At 42.0% G+C, this 27,743-nt stretch overlaps 1 protein-coding gene and 1 pseudogene across 2 annotated transcripts in view; one reads left to right on the forward strand and one right to left on the reverse strand.

Annotated features, from left to right (window-relative positions):
• Positions 1-14,499, reverse strand: part of LOC109874921 (selenoprotein F-like) — a 29,492-nt pseudogene extending 14,993 nt beyond the window's left edge. Inside the window, exons 1-2 of the transcript XR_004206344.1 lie at positions 14,196-14,499; positions 9,406-9,573 (exon numbers count right to left, since the gene is read on the reverse strand). The product of XR_004206344.1 is annotated as a selenoprotein F-like (transcript). The remainder of the gene's footprint in view (positions 1-9,405; positions 9,574-14,195) is intronic.
• A 183-nt stretch (positions 14,500-14,682) lies between these two features.
• Positions 14,683-27,743, forward strand: part of LOC109875127 (heparan sulfate 2-O-sulfotransferase 1-like) — a 28,265-nt gene continuing 15,204 nt past the window's right edge. The window contains exons 1-2 of the mRNA XM_020467337.2: positions 14,683-14,807; positions 15,011-15,162. Of these exons, the coding sequence (XP_020322926.1) occupies positions 15,039-15,162 (124 nt within the window). The 5' untranslated portion in view covers positions 14,683-14,807; positions 15,011-15,038. The remainder of the gene's footprint in view (positions 14,808-15,010; positions 15,163-27,743) is intronic.

Here is a 27,743-nt window from a genome sequence, read left to right on the forward strand (position 1 = left end):
AGCAAAAAGTGTATGTATGTATGTATGTATGTATGTATGTATGTATGTATGTATGTATGTATGTATGTATGTATGTATGTGTATATATATATATATATATATATATACACACATACATACACACACTGCTCAAAAAAATAAAGGGAACACTAAAGTAACACATCCTAGATCTGAATAAATGAAATATTCTTATTAAATACTTTTTTCTTTACATAGTTGAATGTGCTGACAACAAATCACAAAAATTATCAATGGAAATCAAATGTATCAACCCATGGAGGTCTGGATTTGGAGTCACACTCCAAATTAAAGTGGAAAACCACACTACAGGCTGATCCAACTTTGATGTAATGTCCTTAAAACAAGTCAAAACGAGGCTCAGTAGTGTGTGTGGCCTCCACGTGCCTGTATGACCTCCCTACAACGCCTGGGCATGCTCCTGATGAGGCGGCAGGTCCTCCCAGCCCTTGACTAAAGCATCCGCCAACTCCTGGACAGTCTGTGGTGCAACGTGGCGTTGGTGGATGGAGCGAAACATGATGTCCCAGATGTGCTCAATTGGATTCAGGTCTGGGGAACGGGCGGGCCACTCCATAGCATCAATGCCTTCCTCTTGCAGGAACTGCTGACACACTCCAGCCACATGTGGTCTAGCATTGTCTTGCATTAGGAGGAACTCAGGGCCAACCGCACCAGCATGTGGTCTCACAAGGGGTCTGAGGATCTCATCTCGGTACCTAATGGCAGTCAGGCTACCTCTGGCGAGCACATGGAGGGCTGTGCGGCCCCCCAAAGAAATGCCACCCCACCCCACACCATGACTGACCCACCGCCACACCAGTCATGCTGGAGGATTTTGCAGGCAGCAGAACGTTCTCCACGGCATCTCCAGACTCGGTCACGTCTGTCACGTGCTGTAAGCACAACCCCCACCTGTGGATGTCGGGTCCTCATACCACCCTCATGGAGTCCGTTTCTGACCATTTGAGCAGACGCATGCACATTTGTGGCCTGCTGGAGGTCATTTTGCAGGGCGCTGGCAGTGCTCCTCCTTGCACAAAGGTGGAGGTAGCGGTCCTGCTGCTGGGTTGTTGCCCTTCTACGGCCTCCTCCACGTCTCCTGATGTACTGGCCTGTCTCCTGGTAGCGCCTCCATGCTCTGGACACTACGCTGACAGACACAGCAAACCTTCTTGCCACAGCTCGCAGTGATGTCCCATCCTCGATGAGCTGCACTACCTTAGCCACTTGTGTGGGTTGTAGACTCCGTCTCATGCTACCACTAGAGTGAAAGCACCGCCAGTATTCAAAAGTGACCAAAACATCAGCCAGGAAGCATAGTAACTGAGAAGTGGTCTGTGGTCCCCACCTGCAGAACCACTCCTTTATTGGGGGTGTCTTGCTAATTGCCTATAATTTCCACCTGTTTTCTATTCCATGTTGCTTCCTAAGTGGACAGTTTGATTTCACAGAAGTGTGATTGACTTGGAGTTACATGTGTTGTTTAAGTGTTCCCTTTATTTTTTTGAGCAGTGTATATTTTTTAATCTCTAAATTAATTTGTTCAAAACTTTCCAACTATAGTCTCTCTTGCTTTCTGAGTCAACTACTCACTACATTCTATGCAGTGCTAACTAGTGTAGCTTATGCTTTCAACCCTAGATTAATTCTCTGATCCTTTGATTGGGTGGACAACATGTCAGTTCATGCTGCAAGAGCTCTGAGGTTGGAGAATGTCCTCCGGAAGTTGTCATAATTACTGTGCAAGTCTATGGAAGGGGGTGAGAACCATGATCCCCCTAGGTTTTGTATTAGAGTCAATATACCCGAAGGAGAACAGAAGCTAGCTGTCCTCTGGCTACACCACGGTGATACCCTACAGAGTGCCGCGGAGACTACTGACTAGAGGTCAACCGATAATGGTTTTTCAACAACGATACCTATTATTGGAGGACCAGAAAAAAGCCGATATCGATTAATCGGCCAATTTTGTACGTTTTTTTTGTAACAATGACAACAATACTGAATGAACACTCATTTTAACTTAATATAATAAATCAAAATCAATTTAGCCTCAAGTAAATAATGAAACATGTTCAATTTGGTTTAAATAATGCAAAAACAAAGTGTTGGAGAAGAAAGTAAAAGTGCAATATGTTCTATGTAAGAAAGCTAACGTTTCAGTTCCTTGCTCAGAACATATGAAAACTGGTGGTTCCTTTTAACATGAGTCTTCAATATTCTCAGGTAAGAAGTTTTAGGTTGTAGTTATTATAGGGATTATAGGACTATTTCCCTCTATACCATTTGTATTTCATATACCTTTGACTATTGTATGTTCTTATAGGCACTTTAGTATTGCCAGTGTAACAGTATAGCTTCCGCCCCTCTCCTCGCTCCTACCTGGGCTCTAACGAGGAACACTTCGACAACAGCCACCCAAGAAGCAGCGTTACCCATGCAGAGCAAGGGGAACAACTACTCCAAGTCTCAGAGCGAGTGACATTTGAAACGCTATTAGCACGCACCCCGCTAACTAATCTTGGGAGTTGATAAACTTGAAGTCATAAACAGCAGAGCTGCTGGCAAAACACACAAAAGTGCTGTTTGAATGAATGCTTACGAGCCTGCTGGTGTCTACCGTCGCTCAGTCAGACTGCTCTATCAAATCATAGACTTAATTATAACATAATAACACAGAAATACGAGCCTTAGGTCATTAATATGGTCGAATCCGGAAACTATCATCTCATAAATCTAAATAATCCTGTTACATTGCACAACCTTCAATATTATGTCATAATTATGTAAAATTCTGGCAAATTAGTTTGCAACGAGCCAGGCGGCCCAAACGGTTGCATATATCCCGACTCTGTTGCAAGAGAAGTGACAGAAAGAAATTCATGTTAGCAGGCAATATTAACTAAATATGCAGGTTTAAAAATGTATACTTGTGTATTGATTTTAAGAAAGGCATTGATGTTTATGGTTAGGTACCTTTTTCACGAATGCGCACCGCATCGATTATATGCAACGCTGGACACGCTAAATAAACTAGTAATATCATCAACCATGTGTAGTTAACTAGTGATTATGATTGATTGTTTTTTATAAGATAAGTTTAATGCTAGCTAGCAACTTACCTTGGCTTCTTACTGCATTCGCGTAATAGGCAGGCTCCTCGTGGAGTGCAAAGAGAGGCAGGTGGTTAGAGCGCTGGACTAGTTAACCTCTCTAGGGTAGGGGGCAGCATTCGGAATTTTGGATGAAAAGCATGCCCAAATTAAACGGCCTGCTACTCAGGCCCAGAATATATGATATGCATATAACTGGTAGATTTGGATAGAAAACATTAAGTTTCCAAAACGGTTAAAATAGTATCTATGAGTATAACAGAACTGATTTAGCAGGCAAAACCCAAGAAAAATTCGGGAAGTTTATTTTATTATTTATTTTTCTATTCAATGCCATTACAGTATCCATTGACTTAGGACTCCATTTGCAGTTCCTATGCCTTCAACTAGATAAACAGTCTTTAGAAATCATTTCAGGCTTGTATTCTTATAAATGAGGGAGTAAGACCAGTCTGAACGAGTGGACCCTACCGTGTCGCAGAGCTTTTTCATGCGCATGTGCATTTCTCGTTTACCTTATATGTTGACGACGTTATTGTCCGGTTTAAATATTATAGATCATTTAGGCTAAAAAACAACCTGAGGATTGAATATAAACATTGTTTGACATGTTTCTATGAACTTTACGGATACAATTTGGATTTGTCTGATTGTTTTGACTGCGTTTGAGCCTGTGGATTACTGAAGAAAATGCGCTAACAAAACTGAGGTTTTTGGATATAAAGAGACTTTCATCGAACAAAAGGAACATTTATTGAGTAAATTAATGTCTTCTGATTGCCACCATATTAAGATCAAAGGTAAGGGATTAATTTTCTCTATTTCTGAGTTTTGTAACGCTTCTGCTTGGCTGGTTACGGTTTGTAATAATTTGTCAACTGGGCTATGTATGTTCTGGGCTAGGTATGCTTTCGCCGAAAAGCATTTGATAAATATGACACTGTGGTTGGTTTAACAACTTCCTGCGTCGAGCAATCCTGTATCCGGGAGCGTAATCATAGCCTCAAGCTCATTACCATAACGCAACGTTAACTATTCATGAAAATCGCAAATGAAATGAAAGAAATATATTCACTCACAAGCTTAGCCTTTTGTTAACACTACTGTCATCTCAGATTTTCAAAATATGCTTTTCAACCATAGCTACACAAGCATTTGTGTAAGAGTATTGATAGCTAGCATAGCATTAAGCCTAGCATTCACCTTGCAACATTTTCAAAAAACATGAAAAGCATTCAAATAAAATAATTTACCTTTGAAGAACTTCAGATATTTTAAATGAGGAGACTCTCAGTTAGATAGCAAATGTTCCGTTTTTCCAAAAAGATGTGTGTAGGAGAAATTGCTCCGTTTTGTTCATCACGTTTGGCTAAGAAAAAAAAATTACAACGACAAACTTTTTTCCAAATGAACTCCATAATATCGACAGAAACATGGCAAACGTTGTTTAGAATCAATCCTCAAGGTGTTTTTCACATATCTATTCGATGATAAATCATTCGTGGCAGTTGGGTTTCTCCTCGGAAGCAAATGGAAAAATACACGCAGCTGGGGATTACGCAATAATTGCGACGGAGGACACCAAGCGAGCACCTGGTAGATGTAGTGTAAAATGGTCAATCTAATGATATGCCTACAAATAAGTCACAATTCTGCAGACACCTTAGGGAAACGACAGAAAGTGTAAGCTCATTCCTGGCGCATTCACAGCCATATAAGGAGACATTGGAACACAGCGCCTTCAAAATCTGGGGCATTTCCCGTTTGAAATTTAATCTTGGTTTCGCCTGTAGCATCAGTTCTGTGGCACTCACAGATAATATCTTTGCAGTTTTGGAAACATCAGTGTTTTCTTTCCAAAGCTGTCAATTATATGCATAGTCGAGCATCTTTTCGTGACAAAATATCTTGTTTAAAACGGGAATGTTTTTTATCCAAAAATGAAAAGAGCGCCCCCTATATCGAAGAAGTTAAACCTATGTAAAATATGTTTTGTTTTCTGAATTTTTATAATGAGCATTTCTGTAATTGAATTTGGCTCTGCAATCTCACTGGATGTTGGCCAGATGGGATGCTAGCGTCCCACGTACCCTAGAGAGTTTAACAGTAAGGTTGCAAGATTGAATCCCCGAGCTGACAAGGTAAAAATCTGTCGTTCTGCCCCTGAACAAGGCAGTTAACCCACCGTTCCTAGGCCATCATTGAAAATAAGAATGAGATCTTGACTTGCCCAGTTAAATAAACGGTGTAAAATATTAAATATATATATATATATATATATTTAAAATCGGCTAAACCTGTGTCCAAAAATACCGATTTCCGATTATTATGGAAACTTGAAATCGGCCCTAATTAATCAGCCATTCCGATTAATCGGTCGACCTCTATTAGACCATTGCAAAAACAGTGTGTTTTAATCAATTATTTGGTGTAGTGAATATATTTGGTATAGTTTTATCTAAAAAGGATGACTTTAAATGTTTTCACAATTGTTAGGAAATTCCTCTGAGAAGCCTCCACTGGTCAGCTGATAATGGTGAAAAGACCCAAAGATGATCTTCCCAGCAATCATAGACTACAGCGAACTAATAATAAAAAGGGCTGAGCAATATGGACAAAAATCCATATAACCGAATCTCTTGGTGGTACTATACTTTCCGAATGCACTGTAGGTCACAAATTAAAAGATAAAACCCACACACAGTAGCAATGTATGAATCTAACAGTACATTTGCTATCCAACTAAGAGCTGAGTAATTAAAAGTAAACCTACAGAAAGCTGAGAGCATCCTCTTTCCAGCTGTGACAAGAGGATAGCTGCGTTTCCCCAGCAATTGGATTTTAAAATGTTACTCAATCATAACACTTAAGGAGCATTTGTCTCTCTGGGAAATGAGAAGAGTGTGACTCTCTCGACACAGCAGCAGGCTCCGGCGAAACAGGTACATGGGCAGGCAGACACTTTCATTACAGGAATCACGACGATAAAGTAGTTTACTGTTGGACTAAATCATGGTTTTAGCCTCCGGGAAAAAAGAATAGGCCGTTTTTTGTGAGGTGAATGTACAGCCCACACAAATGCAACCAATTAATTGGTTGTCAAAAGGTCGCAAACAGGACTAAAGGGTTGTAGTCTGGAGCCCTGCCTTGTAGGCTTTTCACTATATGCATACTCTAACTTTTGTTTCACTTCAATGAAAACGGGCTCCATCTTTGCAATCAACACTAGCCTAGGCAAAGGCTCCTCTCTCGCTTTCGCTCTCTCCTCAGCAGCAGAGCAGCCCCGGACAATTTATTTTATTGGCCAAAAGCCAACAATTACCTGCTAACGGAAACTCTATGCCTCAGTGGCTTTCCATAGCACCCCTACACACATCGTGGGGCGCTCTGTCCATTGTGCTGACAGCGCAAAATCTGTATTCTCTTCGCTAACCTGTCACTCAATCATTTGAACTTTTTTTATATTTTTATACGGGGACATAAAACTGAGGGGGCACAAGTTTCAACTGAGGGAGCTACTCCCCCTTTTGCCCCATCGTGGAGCCAGGTATGTGCTGATATACAGTGAATTCAGAAAGTATTCACACCTTGACCATTTCAAAATGTTGTGTGACTGCCTGAATTTAAAATTAATTAAAGTTTAGTTTTTTTGGTCACTGGCCTACACATATACACAATACCCCATAATGTCAAAGTAGAATTACATTTTTCAACATTTCTACAATTAATAAAGAAAATCTGAAATGTCTTGAGTCATTAAGTATTTAACCCCTTTTGTTATGGAAAGCCGAAATAAGTTCAGGAGTAAATATTTGCTTAACAAGTCACATAATAAGTTGCATGGACTCACTATGTTCAATAGTGTTTATAATGATTGAATGACTACCTCATCTCTGTACCCCATACATACAGATAATTGTAAGGTCCCTCAGTTGAGCAGTACATATCAGAGATTCAACCACAAACATCAGGGAGGTTTCCAATGTCTTGCAAAGAAAAGCAGACATTTAATATCCCTTTGAGCATGGTGAAGTTCTTACACTTTATATGGTGTACCTATACACCCAGTCACTACAAAGATATAGGGGTCCTTCCTAACCCAATTACTGGAGAGGAAGGAAACTGCTCAGGGATTTCACCATGACGCAAATGGGGACTTCAAAACAGTTAGAGTTTAATGGTTGTGATAAGAGAAAACTGAGAATGGAGCAACAACATTGTAGTTACTGCACAATACTAACCTAATTGACAGAGTGAAAAGGAAGCCTGTACAGAAGACAAATATTCCAAAACATACATCCTGATTACAACAAAAAGCTAAAGTAACACTGCAAACATTTTTTTATTTAAATCCAGAGCACAAAGTGTTATGTTTGGGGCAAATCTAATACATTACTGAGTACCACTCTATATATTCTCAAGCATAGTGGTGGCTGCATCATGTTATGGGTATGCAATCGTTAAGGACTGGGGAGTTTTTCAGGATAGAAATAAATAAAATGGAATGAAGCTAAGCACAGGCAAAACCCTGGTTCAGTCGGCTTTCCACCAGACACTGGGAGATGATTTCAATACTATTCATCGACTACAGCTCAGCGTTCAACACCATAGTGCCCTCAAAGCTCATCAATAAGATAAGGACCCTGGGACTAAACACCTCCCTCTGCAACTGGATCCTAGACTTCCTGACGGGCCGCCCCCAGGTGGTAAGGGTAGGTAACAACACATCCGCCACACAGATCCTCAACACAGGGGCCCCTCAGGGGTGCGTGCTCAGCCCCCTCCTGTACTCCCTGTTCACTCATGACTACACGGCCAGGCACAACTCCAAAACCATCATTACGTTTGCCGATAACAACAGTGGTAGGCCTGATCACTGACAACAACAAGACAGTCTATAGGGAGGAAGTCAGAGACCTGGCCGTGTGGTGCCAGGACAATAACCTCTCCCTCAACGTGATCCGGACAAAGGAGATGATTGTAGACTACAGGAAAAAGAGAACCGAGCACACCCCCATTCTCATCGACGGGGCTGCAGTGGAGCATGTTGAGAGCTGCACCAAAGAGAGCTGGTTGCGTCACTGCCTGGTAGAGCAACTGCGTGGCCTCCGACCAAAAGGCACAACAGAGGGTAGTGCGTACGGCCCAGTACATCACTGGGGCCAAGCTTCCTGCCATCCAAGACCTCAATAACAGGTGGTGTCAGAGGAAGGCCCTAAAAATTCTCAAAGACTCCAGCCACCCTAGTCAGACTGTTCTCTCTGCTACCGCAGAGTTTCTTAACAGCTTCTACCCCCAAGCCTTAAGACTCCTGAACATCTAATCAAATGCATTGCCCCCCCCCCCCATTTTCCACCACTGCTACTCTCTGTTATCGATGCACACTCACTTTAATAACTCTTCCTTCATGTACATATTACCTCAATTAACTAGTCTAACAGGTGCCCACGCACATAGACTCTGTACTGGTACCCCCTGTGTAGTCTCGCTATTGTTATTTTACTGCTGCTCTTTAACTACTTGTAACTTTTATTTGTTATTCTTATTCGTATTTTGTAAACTGCGTTGTTGATTAGGGGCTTGTAAGTAAGCATTTCACTGTAAGGTCATCTGTAATACATCTGTTGTATTCGGTTTCATGTGACTAACACAATTTGATTTTGACCTTTCAGCAGGTCAATAACCTAAAACACAAGGGCAAATCTACACTGGAGTTGCTTACCAAGAAGACAGTGAATGTTCCTGAGTGTCCGAGTTAACGTTTTGACTTAAATCTGCTTGAAAATCTATAGCAAGACTTGAAAATGGTTGTCTAGCAATGATCAACAACCAATTCGACAGAGCTTGAATTTTTTTGTTTAAACGAATAAAAGGGGCAAATGCTGCACAATCCAGGTGTGGAAAGCTCTTAGAGCCTTAACCAGACTTAGTCACAGCTGCCAAAGGTGATTCTAACATGTATTGACTCAGGGGGTTGAATACAAGATAATATATATATATATATAAATAACTTTTTTCAAATGCTCGAATTGTTCTTGAGTATTTTGTGTAGATCATTTACAAAAAAACTAAGTCTATCTTAATCCCACTTTGTAACAACTAAATGCTAAAAAAAATAAAATCAGGGACTAACCGGGTGAAACTCAGGCTATTGATGAGCTTCCAGCACATTATTTTCACCTGAAAATCATTTTCCAATAAGTGCAGATGGATGGACAGAAACAACAATTGATATACCCATAGATAGTCTAAATGCAGCCTAATGTCTTACCTTCCTGGACTCCATATGGACCTCCTGCTGGCAGCACTGTTTGCAGACAGGCTGGATCGAGCTCAGGCTGAACTCCCCCAGCAGGTCACAGGAGCTGCACAGGAGGTTGCTGGAAAAGCCCAGCTCCCTGCATGACTCTGAGGACAAGTTGGCTCCATATGCCGACAGCTGAGCAGGAGACAATGGGAAACATTGGATTGGTTGTCACATCACTTATTCTTAAGTACATCTCCAGTTAGCCACAACAGTGTCACAAGATAGAGTATGGGTTGGCATACCAAATCAGTAATGTGGAGGAATTTCACATGTATTTTTTATTTATTTAACTAGGTAAGTCAGTTAAGAACAAATTCTTATTTACAATGGATAGGCCTACCAAAAGGCCTCCTGCGGCGATGGGGGCTGGGATAAAAAAACAACAACTAATAAATAATGGACAAAACACACATCACGACAAGCGAGACAACATAAAGAGAGACCTAAAACAACATAGCCTGGTAGCAACACAACAACAACATGGTATCAGCACGAAACAGGGTACAAACATTGTTGGGCACAGACAACAGCACAAAGGGCAAGAAGGTAGAGACAACAATACATCACGCAAAGCAGCCACAGCTGTCAGTAAGAGTGTCCATGATTGAGTCTTTGAATGAAGAGATTGAGATAAAACGGTCCAGTTTGAGTGTTTGTTGCAGCTCGTTCCAGTCGCTAGCCGCAGCGAACTGAAAAGACGAGCAACCCAGGAATGTGTGTGCTTTGGGGACCTTTAACAGAATGTGACTGGCAGACTAGGTGTTATAAGTGGAAGATGAGGGCTGCAGTAGATATCTCAGATAGGGGGGAGTGAGGCCTAAGAGTGTTTAGAAATAAGCAACAACTAGTGGGTCTTGCAACAGGTATACAGAGATGACCAGTTTACAGAAGAGTATAGAGTGCAGTGATGTGCCCTATAAGGGGTATTGGTGGCAAATCTGATGGCCGAATGGTAAATCAAATCAGTCACATACACATGGTTAGCAGATGTTAATGCGAGAGTAGCGAAATGCTTGAGTTTGAGTTTATTTTTACAGGGACAGTGCACATGAATCAACATTTCAGTAAAAGTGCCGGTTTTAGCCAGCCGGCTACTTTTCAACCGCAGTCCCTGGGCAGGTTATTAAAAACAATTACAATATAGACAATAGCAACATAGGACAAGCAAGACATAGCATACAGACAGAGCAACATAAAACAAAAAGCAGCAAGACAAAATTCATAAAAGCAACAAAGTGTTTCCACACCTCACAAGCTACAGACAACAGACAACATGGAGAGCGGCAACACACAGCTAGGGACCATGTTCACAAATCTGATTGACCTTTAGCCATGTCTTCAAGCATTTTGTGAAAGTGTGATATGTGGTGCAGTTATGTGTGTCTGATGGCAGTGTATTCCAGACATGGGAAGCCCTCACAGAGAATGCAGATTTACTAAAGCTGCTTTTCCTTAGGGGAACTATACAGTCACCTCTCATGGCAGACCTTGTGGATCTGCTGCCATATGTCTGGGTTTTCTGTTTAACAAAAATATTGAGTGGAGGGGGAGCCAGGCCATTGAGGATCTTGAATACAAGACATGCGTCGGTGTATTGCACAAGATTTTCCCAACTCAACTTGTGCTTCTAGTTCGGACCGTGCAGTAATATCTAACAAGTAATCAAACAATTTCACAGCATCAACTCGAGAGCACCCTTACCTGCCGATCTATAAATTACGTCTCCGTAATCTAGCATGGTCATCTGAATCAGGGTTAGTTTGTCAGCTGAGTTGAAAGATGAGCAATTACGACAGAGGAAACCAAGTCTAGATTTAACTTAAGCCTGCAGCTTTGATATGTGCTGAGCGAAGGACAGTGTACCGTCTAGCCATACTCCCAAGTACTTGTAGGAGTTGATTACCTCGAGCTCAGAACCCTCAGAGGTAATAATCACACCTGCAGGGAGAGAGGTATTCTTCTTACCAGACCACATAACCTTTGTTTTGGATGTGTTCAGAACAAGGTTAAGGGCAGAAAAAGCATTTTGGACACAAAGAAAGCTTTGTTGTAGAGAGTTTATCCCAAAATCTGGGGAGGGGCCAGCTGAGTATAAGACTGCATCATCTGCATATAAATGGATGAGAGAGCATCCTACTGCCTGAGCTATGTTGTTGATGTAAATTGAGAAGAGTGTGGGGCCTAGGATTGAGCCTTGGGGTACTCCCTTGGTGACAGGCAGTGGCTGAGACAGCAGATGTTCTGACTTTATACACTGCACTCTTTGAAAGAGGTAGTTAGCAAACCAGGCCAAAGACCCCTCAGAGAGACACCAATACTCCTTAGCCGGCCCACAAGAATGGAATGGTCTACTGTATCAAAAGCTTTGGCCAAGTCAATAAAATAGCAGCACAACATTTCTTAGAATCAAAGGACAATGGTGACATCATTGAGGACCTAGAAGGTTGCACTAACACATCCATAACCTGAGCAGAAACCAGATTGCATAACAGAGAGAATACTATAGACATCAAGAAAGCCAGTCAGTTTACTATTTTTAAGTTTTTCCAACACTTTTGATAAACAGGGCAAAATAGAAATAAGCTGATAACAGTTAGGATCAGCTTGATCTCCCCCCTTTAAATAAATGACAAACTGTGGCTGCCTTCCAAGCAATGGGAACCTCCCCAGAGAGGAGAGACAAGTTAAAAAGGTCTGAGATAGGCTTGGCGATGATAGAGACAGCAACATTAACCTCTCTTGGGTAGGTGGCAGTATTTTTAATTTTGGATGAATGAGGTGCACAATGTAAACTGCCTGTTACTCAGGCCCAGAAGCTAAGATATGCGTAGTAGTATTGGATAGAAAACACTAAGGTTTCCAAAACTGTTAAAATAATGTCTGTGAGTATAACAGAACTGATATGGCAGGCAAAAACCTGAGGAAAATCCATCCAGGAAGTGGGATATTTTTGATGTGGGTACTTTACTATTAAATTCAGTATGTATTTGGATTGGACCCAAATTGCAGTTCCTATGGCTTCCACTAGATCAACAGTCTTTAGACATTGTTTCAGGCTTGTATTCTGAATAATGAGGAAGAATGAGACCATTCTTTCAGTGGACTCTAGAATGAACCAGAGCCGTTTTGAGCGTGTGACCCGATTGCGTGCCGTTCGTTGTTTTTCCTTTCTATTGAAGACGCTATTGTCTGGTTGAAATATTATCGATTACTTAGACAATAGACAACCCGAGGATTAATTCCTTTACTTGGTTTTAAAATGTTTCTATGCTTTTGTAAGCAGGGCACTGTCCTCAGATAATCGCATGGTATGCTTTCGCCGTAAAGCCTTTTTGAAATCTGACATAGCGGCTGGATTAACAAGAAGTTAATCTTTAAACTGATGTATAACACTTGTATTTTTATGAATGTTTAATTGGACTATTTCTGTATTTTGAATTTGGCGCTCTGCAATTTCACCAGATGTTGGCCAGGTGGGACCCTACCGTCCCACCTGCCCATAAGAGGTTTTAAAGAAGAAAGGGTCTAAACCATGTGACCCTGATGTTGTTTTGGGGTCAAGTTTCAGGAGCTCCTTCAGCACCTTGGACTCAGTGAACACCTGCAGGGAGAAACTTTGTAGAGGGGCAGGGGAAATAGAGGGAGGAGCACCGTGGCTAGTCACATTAGAAGGGGTGGGAGATGAGGAAATGTTGGACGGGCAAGAAGGCATGGCTGAGTCAAATAGGAATCCTGACTTAATGAAGTGGTGATTAAAGAGCTCAGCCATGTGCTTCGTGTCAGTAACAACCACATAAACTTTAAGGGACATGGGCAGCTGTGAGGAGGTTTTATTCTCCAGGTCTTTAACAGTTATCCAGAACTTCTTGGGGTTAGACCCAGAGAGAGAACTGCTCCTTAAAGTAACTAACTTTGGCCTTCCGGACAGCCTAAGTGCACTTATTTCTCATTTACCTAAACGAGAGCCAGTCAGCCTGAGTATGTGTGTGCTGAGCCTTTCACCAAATGCAATTCTTGAGGTGGAGTAACTCTGCAAGATCACGGTCGAACCAGGTGTGTAACCTGTTTTTAATTCTCATTTTCTTTATAGGGGCGTGTTTGGTAACAATACCACTGAAAATGTCAAAAAAGCTCCAAGTGTCTTCGACAGAGGGGATCAAGCTGATTCTATACCATTTTACAGAGACCAGTTCATGAAGGAAGGCTTGCTCATGTTTTTTAGCAAGCTTCTACGACAAATCATGACAGTTCCTTTCATTGAGCATCCATTACTAACACAAAGTAGTGTTGTGGAAATTCCGGTCATAAACATTAATTTATATACACATCATTGGGTCGTGTGCATGTAACCCGTTTACATTATCGCGTTCATCTTCACAGAAGTACAACAATGAGGTTAGCTCGGTAGAATGTTTGCATAATCTTAGCTGCTGACTGTCTCGCCATGGTTGGCTCTTCCCTTTGTCACTTCAGTCTTTCATCTATCACAACTCGCGTTAAATCGGGTTTGCGTTAAAGTGCAGTATGTAAGGGTTTTAGATGTCTTGTCATTTGTAGCTAACGTTAGCTGGTGAACGAATCAACTTTAGTAAACCGGTGCGATTTTGATAAGCCACGTCATTCGTTTCAAGATAACTACACTGTCGCGGCAAAGGAGTGGGTATAAATCGAGTGTAACAAAAGAAAATCTGCCATCCGATAAACGCTGTGCTATGTATACGTGTGGATATTCTTATTTTTGTTGATAAACCTACCGTTTGTATGAGAGAAAGAAGCCACAGGAGATACACCTCCCCAGACATTTTGGAGATTGCTTTGTTAGGGAAGGAAATTGAGGACCCATTAAATGTAGGAAGTAGTACTGCCAACTGCCTGATGTCCTGTAAATTGCAATATACACGCTTTTTGGGTTCTCTTTACATTCAACACACTGTGATTTTATATTCGCAATAATAATATATGATTGTTTATCATTATCTGTCTAAAAGTTGTGATTTGTAATTTATCTTCCTCTTTTCATATGGCTAACAAGAAAGGCACCTTTGACTTTTCTTCTTTGATCAGACACAGTTACATTCCATTCGCACGTGGACACCGCCCCCTGTAGCCAAATTCAAGAACTGTTTAAAATGTGTCCAATCCGGTTACAACAGACTTGACTGTTGGCCAATGAAAAGCCTATCCAATTTAGTGGACTGTTGGTTCCACCAATAGGGATTTTGTAACTAATATAAATCATCCGACGAAGATAGGCGTGCGGAGTGAACTGAACACAGCTTCTAGAGAGGGAGAATCGCAGACACCGAGGAACACAAGGCCGTTTCTGTTGACACCCTTGTGACGGGGGGCATCTCAACGTCAAGACGGTATTGAGGTTTCATGCAGTTCTCTTTTATGAGCGTACATTATCCTATGAAACAAATCATTTGGATCTGAGTGTGTTCCCTATTGAACAACCAGGGATGTAAACACTGGACAAGAACAATTCAAATGCACAGGGCCATACAGACAAATTCGCGCTGTGATTGACAACGTTCCACTTCCTTTTATGTTGTATTTTCTAAACAAGGAATGACCTGTTTTCACTGGATTGTTTGATGGGGCTTCTAAGGATCATGATGCCGCCAAAGTTTCAGCTTCTGGCGCTTTTGGCATTCGCAGTGGCCATGTTCTTCTTGGAGAACCAAATCCAGAAGCTGGAGGAGTCTCGGGTGAAGCTAGGTAAGACTGCGTTCTAACTATCCACGTTAATCATGCTGCACGCAGCCGGTATTACAACAAGGAAAATGAGTCTGACATCCAATAGGGGTTGAATCATTGCTAAGCGTTTGTCCGCATGGTTGTCAATTTAGGGTTATCTTGTGACAATTCTGCCTGTGAGGTGACAAACTGGCATTTTGAGGGCAAACCCAGGTGTGAGTGTGTGTGATATCTATCTATTTACATATCCAATTTACAGTCGGATTGTGTTTTTGCCAGAATATACCGACCATACACTTACGCTGTTTACACTAAACTGCACTGATGTCCGGACGCAGTCATGGTTACATTTAGCCCAATATTGGACTAAAGGAGCCTAAGGTTACTCAGTCCAAGGACCTTACATATTCTGTTTAAAGTGTGAATTGGCTCTGGGAGCTAAAACGGCCAAATACTCTATTTGAAATGTGAACTGATTCTCAATTGCTGTACGGTTCTGGAAACATATAGCCCTCTACTTTAATATCACATCAAAATCCTTAAACAAATGTAAAATACATACTTACTGTACACTGTTAACAGTTGCAGCTGACAGTATTTTTCAGTGACGATGCATTTGTGATGTCTGTCTTGTTAACACACAGGTAATTAGCACAGGTAGTCCATTCAGTCTTCCATCTGTTTGTCACGTAAACAAGCGCTGTAACATGGAAATATGGTCGTTTGGCAACCCTAACCCTTTAAAGGTGTGTATCTATTAAACCTTTTGATTTGAAAATGATTTCTAGCTGATATGAAAGATAAGGTCCTTAAACTTCCAATACCGTACCACAAGTGATGCGTGTTTGTTCATACCATGCGTCGCAGCTCTTAAACTACACAAGACTCCTTCGTCCAATGACTCTTATATGTAATGGAAATTAGTCACGATCAAGGGCTAGGTTACATTAAGACATCGCGAAGCCTTGCGATACGTACCTCAGGAAAACGTACCTCAATGATGGTGTGTGTATATACAGTTGAAGCCGGAAGTTTACATACACCTTCAACAAAACATTTAAACTCCGTTTTTCACAACTCCTGACATTTAATCCTAGTAAAAACTCATTTTTTTTTGTAGGTCAGTTAGGATCACAACTTTTATTTTAACAATGTGACGTGTCAGAATAATTTTATTTCAGTTTTTATTTCTTTCATCACATTCTCAGTGGGTCAGAAGATTACATGCACTCAAATAGTATTTGGTAGCATTGGCTTTCAATTGTTTAACTTGGGTCAAACGTTTCGGGTAGCCTTCCACAAGCTTCCCACAATAAGTTGGGTGAATTGTGTCCCGTTCCTCCTGACAGAGCTGATGTAACTGAGTCAGGTTGGTAGGCCTCCTTGCTCGCACATGCTTTTTCAGTTCTGCCCACAAATTTTCTATATGATTTGAGGTAAGGGTGTTGTGATGGCCACTCCAATACCTTGACTTTGTTGTCCTTAAGCCATTTTGCCACAACTTTGGAAGTATGCTTGGGGTCATTGTCCATTTGGAAGACCCATTTGCAACCAAGCTTTAACTTCCTGACTGATGTCTTGAGATATTGCTTCAATATATCCACAATTTTCCTCATGATGCCATCTATTTTGTGAAGTGCACCAGCAAAGCACCCCTACAACATGATGCTGCCACTACCGTGCTTCACGGTTGGGATGATGTTCTTTGGCTTGTAAGCCTCCACATTTTTCCTCTAAATGTAACAATGGTCATTATGGCCAAACCGTTCTATTTTTATTTCATCAGACCAGAGGATATTTCTCCAAAAAGTACGATCTTTGTCCCCATGTGCAGTTGCAAACCGTAGTCTGGCTTTTTATGGAGGTTTTGGAGCAATGGCTTCCTTGCTGAGCGGCCTTTCGGGTTATGTCGATACTTTTGTACCTGTTTCCTCCAGCATCTTCACACGGACCTTTTGTTGTTCTGGGATTGATTTGCACTTTTTGCACCAAGTACATTAATCTCTAGGAGACAGAATGCATCTCCTTCCTGAGCGGTATGACGGCTGAGTGGTCCCATGGTGTTTATACTTGCGTACTATTGTTTGTACAGATGAACGTAGTACCTTCAGGCATTTGGAAATTGCTCCCAGGGATTAACCAGACTTGTGGAGGTCCACAATTTTTTTTTCTGAGGTCTTGGCTGATTTTCTTTTGATTTTCCCATGATGTCAAGCAAAGAGGCACTGAGTTTGAAGGTATGCCTTGAAATGCATCCACAGGCACACCTCTAATTGACTCAAATGATGTCAATTAGCTTATCGGAAGCTTCTAAAGCCGTGACATCATTTTCTGGAATTTCCCAAGTTGTTTTAAAGGCACTGTCAACTTGGTGTATGCAAACTTCTGACCCACTGGAATTGTGATAGTGAAGTCTGTCTGTAAACAATTGTTGGAAAAATTACTTGTAATGCACGAAGTAGAAGTCCTTACCGACTTGCCAAAACTATAGTTTGTAACAAGAAATTTGCGGAGTGGTTGAAAAACGAGTTTAATGACTCCAACACATACAGTTAGACAGTTGAAGTCGGAAGTTACTATCTTAGCTTCACTTTGGCGGGCAAAGACTCAATTTCAAAAGTCAAAAGAACAGACAACGGCTCTTCTGTTTCCCCACTCTCCCCACTCTTTCTGTGTCGCATCACATACACTGGGAATCTTTCAGTTCAACTGGTCAAGTTTTTAAAAATATTTACTGCTACCCCAGACTGTCAGACTCTTCTTTATCCTGACCCTCGGTGCAAGACTCTGTCTCTGATAACTTCACCACACCTACTACACTTCACCCTCATTTACTTCCATTTCTCCTCCTGTCTTCAGCACCCTCTGCTTACACTTTCTTCCCTTCTTTAACAAACCATCTCCCTTTTTTCCACCATTTCTTACCTGACTCAAGCTTTCTCTTTCTCTCTTTCCAAGTACACGTCTCCTCATAATACTGCACTATTCATAACCACCATCTTGTTTCCGCCATCTCCAGGGACTCCATTTCTGTTCCCCCAAGTCCGAGCCTCTCGTCTCTCATTGATTAACGACAGGCACTTCATTGATCAAACCCTACTGTTGACCAATCGCCGATGATGGGGCTTCGGCTACCGACTTCGGCTTGCCTCGAGGGAAAAATTGTGTCCCCCCCCCCCCCCCCCAAACGGCCTAGGCCGTTTGGGTTTAGGCTATGTCCAAAACCAAACAAACATCACAATGTGGTCATAATATACAGTGCTTTCGGAAAGAATTCAGACCCCTTGACTTTTTCCACATTTTGTTACGTTTACAGCCTTATTCTATAATGGATTAACTAAATAAAAATCCTCATCAATCTACAGACAATACCCCATAATGACAAAGTGAAAACAGGTTTTTAGAAATGGCATATTTACATAAGTATTCAGACCCTTTGCTATGAGACTTGAAATTGAGCTCAGGTGCATCCTGTTTCCATTGATCATCCTTGAAATGTTTCTACAACTTGATTGGAGTCCACCTGTGGTAAATTCAATTGATTGGTTAGGATTTGGCAAGGCACGTGTCTGTCTATATATGGTCCCACAGTTGACAGTGCATGTCAGAGCTAAAACAAAGCATGACGTCGACGAAATTGTCAGTAGAGCTCCGAGACAGGATTGTGTCGAGGCACAGATCTGGGGAAGGATAGCAAAGAATTTCTGCTACGTTGAAGGTCTCCATCATTCTTAAATGGGAGAAGTTTGGAACCATCAACTCTTCCTAGAGCTGGCCGCCAGGCAAAACTGCGCAATCAGAGGAGAAGGGCCTTGGTCAGGGAGGTGACAAAGAACCCAATGGTCACCCTGACAGAACACCTACTCAATTCAAGGGTTTTCTTTATTTTTACTATTTTCTACATGTAGAATAATAAGGAAGACATCAACTATGACATAACACATGGAATCATGTAGTTACCAAAAGTGTTAAACAAATCAAATTATATTTGAGAATCTTCAAATGGCCACCCTTTTGTCTTGACAGCTTTGCACACGTCAACAGTGACAAGGCGAGTCTGGGATGCTGTCCTTCTAGGCAGAGTTGCAAAGAAAAAGCCATATCTCAGACTGGCCAATAAAAAGAAGGGATTAAGATGTGCAAAAGAACACAGACACTGAACAGAGGAACTCTGCCTAGTAGGCCAGCGTTACGGCACACTCCAATCATTTGTTGACTTGGCAATATGTCTGATTGTTCCATCCACAGATCAAACGTCTCAGTGCAGTGCTCCAGTGTACAATGTGTTGCATAGTCAAATGCTTTGAGGCAGGGCAACATGATGGACACCCCTGGCTGTCTAACCAGGTTCTGATGCATTTCTTCTGTCTACATTGAGAAAGCAGGTTTTGTATATTTATATGGCCCATTTTTATTGCACTCAAATATGACCCATTCACAACTAATTTTCTGATCTGCTTTTTGCTCCCTGTGTCATTCAAATCTTGTTACTTTACTCAGAGGTTGAATCACTTTTCCTATTATTTAGATTGTCTTCCAGGCATATTGTTAGTGGCTTGGTAGCTCTGCCTTTAACGATCTGTGTATCCTGTGGCTAGCGTCATCGGTGTTATCTGGTAACATATTCTTAGTGTCCTCTTATGCCAGGTAAGGTTGGCACAGATATTTTGTAGAAAACTAAAGTGCATTAGCACGTGGGGCGGGGGGGCTGACTGGATGCTTTCCCCAATGGCCGTAACTCTAGAGGGGAGTCATGCTATGCTTGCTGAGAGCCTCGTAAATAGAAACGCTGTTTATAAACCTGTCACCTCATGTCCCATGTCACTAACTAGGCTCTGTATCGAAGTTTAACTCCTACACCCGTCTCCACTATGGTCCCCATATGTTCCCTGAGGAGCAATGAGCTAAGTTGGTCACCAAGTAATGTTATAGCCAGTGCGTGTGGTTGGTTGGCCGGCCAGAGCTTGATTGAAGTGAGGTTGCATAACACAAACTGTTACTCTAACACAACTCGTTCATTGGCGTCAACAGTCAATTACACACAGGTATCAAGAGTCTGAAAATATAGCCTTTTTGTATAGGATAGGCCAGAGCTGTGTATGCAAATATATGGCTCTGGTCGAGGCCTGGTTGGATCATTTAATTTAGCCTTGTTAATTGAGGAGTGGCGAACTTGACTCCTCCAAGTTCAACTCTGTGCTTGCTCGCTCTCTATCGCCATTATCCAGCGCACTCCGACTCCTTTTGACACCATGGAGACGTTTTTAGCCTCTCGGGGTTATAAAAAGGCCTGAGTCATGTTAATTGGCTGGCAGTCACTACAGAGTGGCTACTGTACATCTCTAAGTGTCTCACCCTCACCAGTCTGAAACATGCCACTTGAGTGCCTAATGGATTGGATCCGATTTGTGGAAATGCAGGTGTCAGGAATGGATTTGTTGTAGGCAGAGTGCTAATGGCCCTAGTCTCGAGCAGTTAGGGCCCTGATTGGTGTATTTATGGACATTGGTTTCAACATTAAAGAAGAATGTCTTCCCGTGAAGTTCTGCTCTACATTTTGTGCACAGTTGTGACCCGATGACTGACAGGCTAATCACGGTGCTGTGAACTGTTTCGCAACCCGGAGTGTAGTTGAGACCGCTCTCCTCGCGCGCATGTTGTTCCCTTGTCGGTTTCCAAGGGGTTTGACGAGCGACGCAGGGCCGGTGTGGTTAAGCATGAGGGGGGGAGCAGGTGTCGTTTATTCGAGGCGGGTGACTGTCCCTTTTTTATAACACTGCTCAACATCCCTATGAGAGACCCAGCTGAAACAACAGCTTCTGTAGACCGGCACTGTCATAACGGCTAATCGTATTACTTTTCAGCGGAGACCTTCCTTTGCTAGTCAATAACCATAAATGGCCTTTTTATTTTTTCTGGAGTCTGGGATGCTACCGCAGTGCAAGATTATAATCCCCTGTGGCCAAACAGCCTTTGGATAGGTCTCTCCCAATTTCAGACTTCTATCTCCTGCTTCAGAGCTTATAGTTGTATCAAAAGGGGGGGGATTACATTTTCATCTCAACACAAAAATAGTTAAACCCCTGGTAGCACTCATCGTAAGCCTTAACAAAAGGAGGGGAGAGACACATGTCTGCAGCGTTTTACAACCAATTTTATCAGAGAATAGTAGGATAAGGCAGTCTGGCAGAACTGTTCCACTGCTTTCCTCCTGCCTTGCATTTAATTTCCACCTTCTATACAGCAACTGAATCCCACTCAGCTCTAGGACTTTCTCCTCAGAATTGCAGTGTACTGTGAGTGCTGCCAGTCTGGTACATTGTCACGAAACTGCCTAGGGACAGCCTCTTACCACAGGAGTGGTGTGTCATAGAAAGGCCAGTTGGAACACTCAAGATGTTCCTGAATGATCTCTGTCAATTCATTAGCTGCTGCTGCTATTCATGTAGCCTGGTTAAACCAGACTAAATGGGATGCTTGTCATTGTTTCACTTCACAATAGTGTGCAGTGTTCAGTCTGGTTTAACCAAAACCACCATGCTTGACGATTGGTATGAGGTTCTTACTGTGGAATGCTGTGTTCTTTTGTTTTTTTGCCAGACATAATGGGAACCATGTCGTCCAAAAAGTTTCTCTTTGACTCATCTGTCTATAGAACATTCTTCCAGGAGTCTTTACGATAATCCAGGTGCCCCTAGGCACTTTTCGGATTGAATCCATTTTTTTGGGACGACATGAATCACGGTGAAAAACCAAACACTGAATTCCACAGTAAGAATGACAGTCAGGCATTGTGGTGGTAATAAGGATGTGCATTTGACATTTTGACTGTTTGAGTACTCTCATTCATTTTTTTTGTTGCCCATACCCAAATGGGAGAAACATTTTTATAATTTAGAACACGAGGCCTGTGCTGGGAAAAATTGTGTGCGTTTATCCAGACTGAACTTATATATATATATATATATATATATATATATATATATATATATATATATACATATATATATATATATATATCTCTCTCATGCAACTTGCAACAATTTCAAAGATTTTACTGAGTTAAAGTTCATATAATCTAATCTATGGATTTCACATGACTGGGAATACAGATATGCATCTGTTGGTCACAGATACCTTTAAAAAAAAGTTAGGGCATGGATCAGAGAAACGGTCAGTATCTGGTATAACCACCATTTGCTTCATGCAGCACAAAACATCTCTTTCGCATAGAGTTGATCAGGCAATTGATAGGTCACTATGGAATGTTGTTCCACTGGTTGCGGGAACTGGAGCATTCTGTTTTACATGATGATCCAGAGCATCCCAAACATGCTCAATGGGTGACATGTCTGAGTATGCAGGCCATAGAAGAACTGGACAGCTTCCAGGAATTGTGTACAGATCCTTGTGACAGCTGAAACATGAGGTGGCGGTTGAATGACACAACTCCACCATGGGGCACTCTGACAACGCCGACATCAGCATGTATGGCGTTGTGCGGGTTTGCTATCTGCCCGATACAGTTGAAACCGGTATTCATCCGTGAAGAGCACACTTCTCCACTGTGCCAGTGGTGATCTAAGGTGAGCATTTTCCCACTGAAGTCGGTTACGACGCTGAGCTGTAGTCCGGTCAAGACCCTGGTGAGGATGACGAGCACACAGATGAGCTTCCCTGAGTCCGTTTGTGCAGAAATTCTTCAGTTGTGCAAACCCACAGTTTCCTCAGCTGTCTGGATGGCTAGTCTTTGACCATCCCGCAGTATGTGGAGCTCCTGGGCTGGTGTGGTCTGTGGTTGTGAGGCCGGGTTGGATGTACTGTCAAATTCTCTAAAATGACGTTGGAGACACTTTCTCTGCAATAAACATTACATTCTCTGGCAACCGCTCTGGTGAACATTCCTGCAGTCAGCATGCCAATTGCACGCTCCCTCAACTTGAGACATCTGTGGCATTGTTGTGTGACAACTGCACATCTTAGAGTGGCACTGTGGTCCCCAGCACAAGGTGCACCTGTGTAATGACCATGCTGTTTAATCAACTCCTTGATATGCCACACCTGAAGGTGGATGGATTTTCTTGGCAGAGGAGAAATGCTCACTAACAGGGATATAAAAAGAATTGTGCACAACTTTGCGAGAAATAAACTGTGCATATGACGAAAGTCTGGGGTCTTTCAGCTCCGCTACACTTCATGTGTTTATTTTGAACTAGGCAAGAGATCGCAACAATGCCTAATTTATCATAACTATTACAGATAACAAATCCTAATTGCTAAATTGCCCCATGTACAGTATATTAAGTGAATTTAAAAAAGCAAGTGCCATTTTAAGATTAATTTATTGAAACCGTTATATTATATGGTGGAACACGATCTTCAAAAAGGCAGTAACCTCAGCCGTTGCGCGTTCTTGTAGAAGCCTATGTCTGTGCAATGGCATAGTTTTGTTAATTTAGCAGACGAGCCCTTCACAGTCAAGACACACCTATTTTATAGTAATCTTTAAAATACATAACAGAATATTTTTTTACAAATGAAAAAAGTTGCCAGTGCGACGTGATGCACAACTCGTGCCTGGAACAGTTATTCTCAAGGATAATTTTGAGATGTGGCTCAATTTGGCAGGTTTGGCAAGACCATGTTTTTCAGGGTTACAAACCAAAAGCTTTTTATTTTCAATATACAGACATTTAGTGTATTCTTGTTTTGGAGTAAAAAAATATATTTTTAAATGGATGAACAATCCCACATTGAACACTGCATGTTGATGAATTATACAGCCACGACATCTGGTGGGTAGGCATATGATTCTGATGAAAATACACTTAGTTTAAAAAAAAAATATTCTTGCATATGTTCAGTGTGTAACCGGTCTGCACTAGCAGTTTGCAAAGTAGCTTAAGAGGAAAAATAGACGTGTGGAGGGAGTGGTAGGAATGCAATTGAGTGAATGAGACACTGAGGGGAAAGGGAATTTGGGGAGAATGGTTTGGTGCTCAGCTTGGTTGTGCCCGGCAAATGTACAAATAGGAGAATAGAGTCAAAGCAAATGAACATAGTCTTCAAGACAATTTCACTTGCCCGTTCAGAGCCACAAAGCACAGTCCACCAAATAGTTTTACAGTTTTATAAAAAAAAGTTATATATATATATATATATATACGGCAGTAGAAACTATAGCAACGCTGGCTCAGTAAAACTGAGGGATGGGGCTGGAGAGGACCCTCTCAAATTCATAGACCGAGCTATGGATTCAAGGACTGACCATCCATGACATCAAAATAAGTTTTAGCCATGTTTTGAGGCTATAAAGTGTTTGTTTACAAACATGGAGTGAAATCGGTGATCGGTTTTGAGTACTCTCACTCATGACCATCCCTGGGTGGTAGTGTGACGGTTTGGGGATGCTTTCCTGCCTTAGGATCTGGATGACTTGCCATTATTGACGGATCCCTGAATTCTGCTCTGTATGCAGATCATTCTAATAAGAATGTCGGGTCATCCGTTTGTGAGCTGAAGTCCAGCCGAGTATTGCAGCAAGACAATGATCCAAAACACACAAGCAAGTTTACGTCAGAATGGCTGAAAAGCAACCATAAAAAATAAATAATGATAATTGGAATGGCCTAGTCAAAGTCCAGACCTAAACTCAGATGTTGTGGCAGGACTTGAAACAAGCCGTTAATGCTTGAAAATCCACAAGTGTTGAGTTAAAGAATTTCTTTATGGCAGAGTGGGCCAATGGAATTGTCTGTAGATCTCTGAGACAGGATTGTGTCTGCACAGATCTGAGGAAGGGTGCGAAGAACAGTTTCCTCCATTCTTAAATGGAAGAAGTATGGAACACCAAGACTCTTGCTAGAGCTGGCTGCCCAGCCAAACTGAGCAATTGGAGGTGAAGGGCCTTGGTCAGTGAGGTGACCAAGAGCTCCTCTGTGGAGATGGGAGAACCTTTTAAGAAGGACAACCATCTCTGCAGCACTCCACCAATCAGGCCTTTATGGAAGAGTGGCCAGATGGAAACCATTCCTCTGTAAAAGGCACATGACAGCCCGCTTGAAGTTTGCCAAAAGGCACCTAAAGACTCTGACCATGAGAAACAAGATTCTCTGGTCTGAAACCAAGATTGAACTTTTTGGCCTGAATACCAAGCGTCACATCTGGAGGAAACCTGGCACCGTCCCTACGGCGAAGCATGGTGGCAGCATTGTGCTGGGGGGGGGGGGGGAGGATGTCTTTCAGCTGCAGGGACTGGGAGGCTAGTCAGGATTGAAGGAAAGATGAACGGAGCAAAGTACAGAGATCCTTGATGAAACCCTGCTGTAGAGCACTCAGGACCTCAGACTGGGGAGAAGGTTCACCTTCCAATAGGATGACTCTAGGCGCACAGCCAAGACAACGCAGGAGTGGCTTCGGGACAAGTCTCAATGTCTGAGTGGCCCAGCCAGAGCCCGGACTTAAACCCGATCGAACATCTCTGGAGAGACCTGAAAATAGCAATGCAATGACGCTCCCCATTAAACCTGACAGAGCTTTAGAGGATCTTCAGAGAAGAATGAGAGGAACTCTCCAAATACAGGTGTGCCAAACTGATCATACCCAAAAAGACTCAAGGCTGTAGACGATGCCAAAGGTGCTCCAAAGTACTTGCTATGGTTGCTAGGCAGCGTAGGTTTAAAAATACATCCTAGGATAGTTACTGTCTTCAACTTGGCTACTACATGCACTGTGTTCTTAACCACAACTGGATGGATAAAGAATGACTGACTAAATATCACTGACAAATATTATGATAAAGTAGGCTAATGCAATTGAAGGCATCATTGTTGCTTGCTGAAAGTTGTTATACTCAACTATTTCAGCACCTTTTTCGCGCTGCTTTGAGGCAAGCGTGGGGACTCGTCTAGGAAAAAAAAAAATATATATATATATATATATATATATATATATATATATATATATATATATATATATATCCAAATGGAGACGGGTTAGGCTACGATTAGGCTGTGGAAGTGTTCGACAAGGTGAGTGCTGCACATGATCATCTCGTCTCTTTGGCTTATTTGTTAGCACTGATCATAACTTGCTGGCAAAAATGTTCTGATAGTAGGCTTTGGCTGGGCCTACTAAACGCTTGGTAAGTGAAGAGAAATGATCCACTACTCCTGACACGCTTGGGTGACTCGTCTTACTCAATCAGTGTGATTTTTGATTCACTGAATCTCCAGCTGTATATCTGGTTAATTCTCTATCTGGGCAAGTAAGTGGCGTTTGTGTACATTTGCCTGTGGAGGTTGTGTAGTATGAACACGGGATATGCATGCTTTTGAAAGTAGACATTGAAAATTGCAATCGGTATCACGAAGATGCTCTCAATGTAAGACCCTACGCTGTCTCCCTAACAAAGCGGCATGAGGGCAAGACAAACTGTTTTAAAAAAATATATATATATATTTTTTAAATCTCACATTTATATGGACGGCGGTTCTACACGTTGCCTGATCATGTTGTGTTGGAAAATGTTTATTTTGTATTTTCTGTTATTTCATATGGCCTCCTAGAAAATTATAGAGTATGTGTGTTGACTGCTCAGGATAGGCTAAATTTGTCTTCTGTTTTTATGAACAAAACAACTATTGAGTTCTTGTGTATGGCACAGCCATGTACCCTATAAGCTGCACAGACCAAAAATGTATCTATGCCATTCGATTCTTTAGAAAAAATACATTTTTATTAGTCTTTTATATTTCTTAGGACTTGCCTATAACAAATGTAATAACGGATTTCATTGTGATGTATATTCAATGGATTTATTAAAATAGACAGACGTACTGCCACTCCTAAACTTGCCGCCATGGGCACGGGAGATCTAAAAGGCTTATCCCGGCAAGAAGGTGGTTAAATGGCTTGGTGATAGAAGCTGTTCAGGAGCCTAGTACCGCTTGCCGTGCGGATTAGAGAGAACAGACTATGGCTTTTCCGGGCCTTCCTTTCAAACCGTCCAATGTAGAGGGCCTGGATTGCAGGGAGCTTGGCCCCAGTGATGTACTGGGCTGTGCGCACCACCCTCTGTAGCGCCATGCGATTTGAGGGCAGTACTGTTGCCATACCAAGCAACCAATCAAGATGCTCTCAATGGTGCAACTTTTTAAGGACTTGTGGACCTATGCCAAAACTTTTCAACTTCCTGAGGGGGACGAGGTGCTGCCCCCACATGACTGAGTGTACCGTTTTTTTTGTTTTGTTTTTAAATATTTTTTTTTTTTTTTTTTAAGTCCTTAGTGATTTGGAAACAGAGGAACTTATAGCTCACAACCCGCTCCACTGCAGCCCTGTGAACGGGGGCGTACTCTCCCCCCGTTTCCTGTAGTCCACAATTGGCTCCTTGGTCTGACTTTGAGGGGGAGATTGTTGTCCCGGCACTGACCTCCCCTGTAGGCTGTCTCATCAACTACAGGAAGTGTTTGGTTACAGACATTGGAGCTGAAGGTGGCACAACCAGTTGAGTGTAAGGGACAATTTACTTTTCGCACAGGCATTGGGTGTTGCATGACCTCTTATTAATGTTGATAAATAATTATGTTAATGTTCACTCT

The sequence above is a fragment of the Oncorhynchus kisutch genome, linkage group LG30 (genome assembly GCF_002021735.2).
Source record: "Oncorhynchus kisutch isolate 150728-3 linkage group LG30, Okis_V2, whole genome shotgun sequence".
Taxonomy (NCBI): Eukaryota; Metazoa; Chordata; class Actinopteri; order Salmoniformes; family Salmonidae; genus Oncorhynchus; species Oncorhynchus kisutch.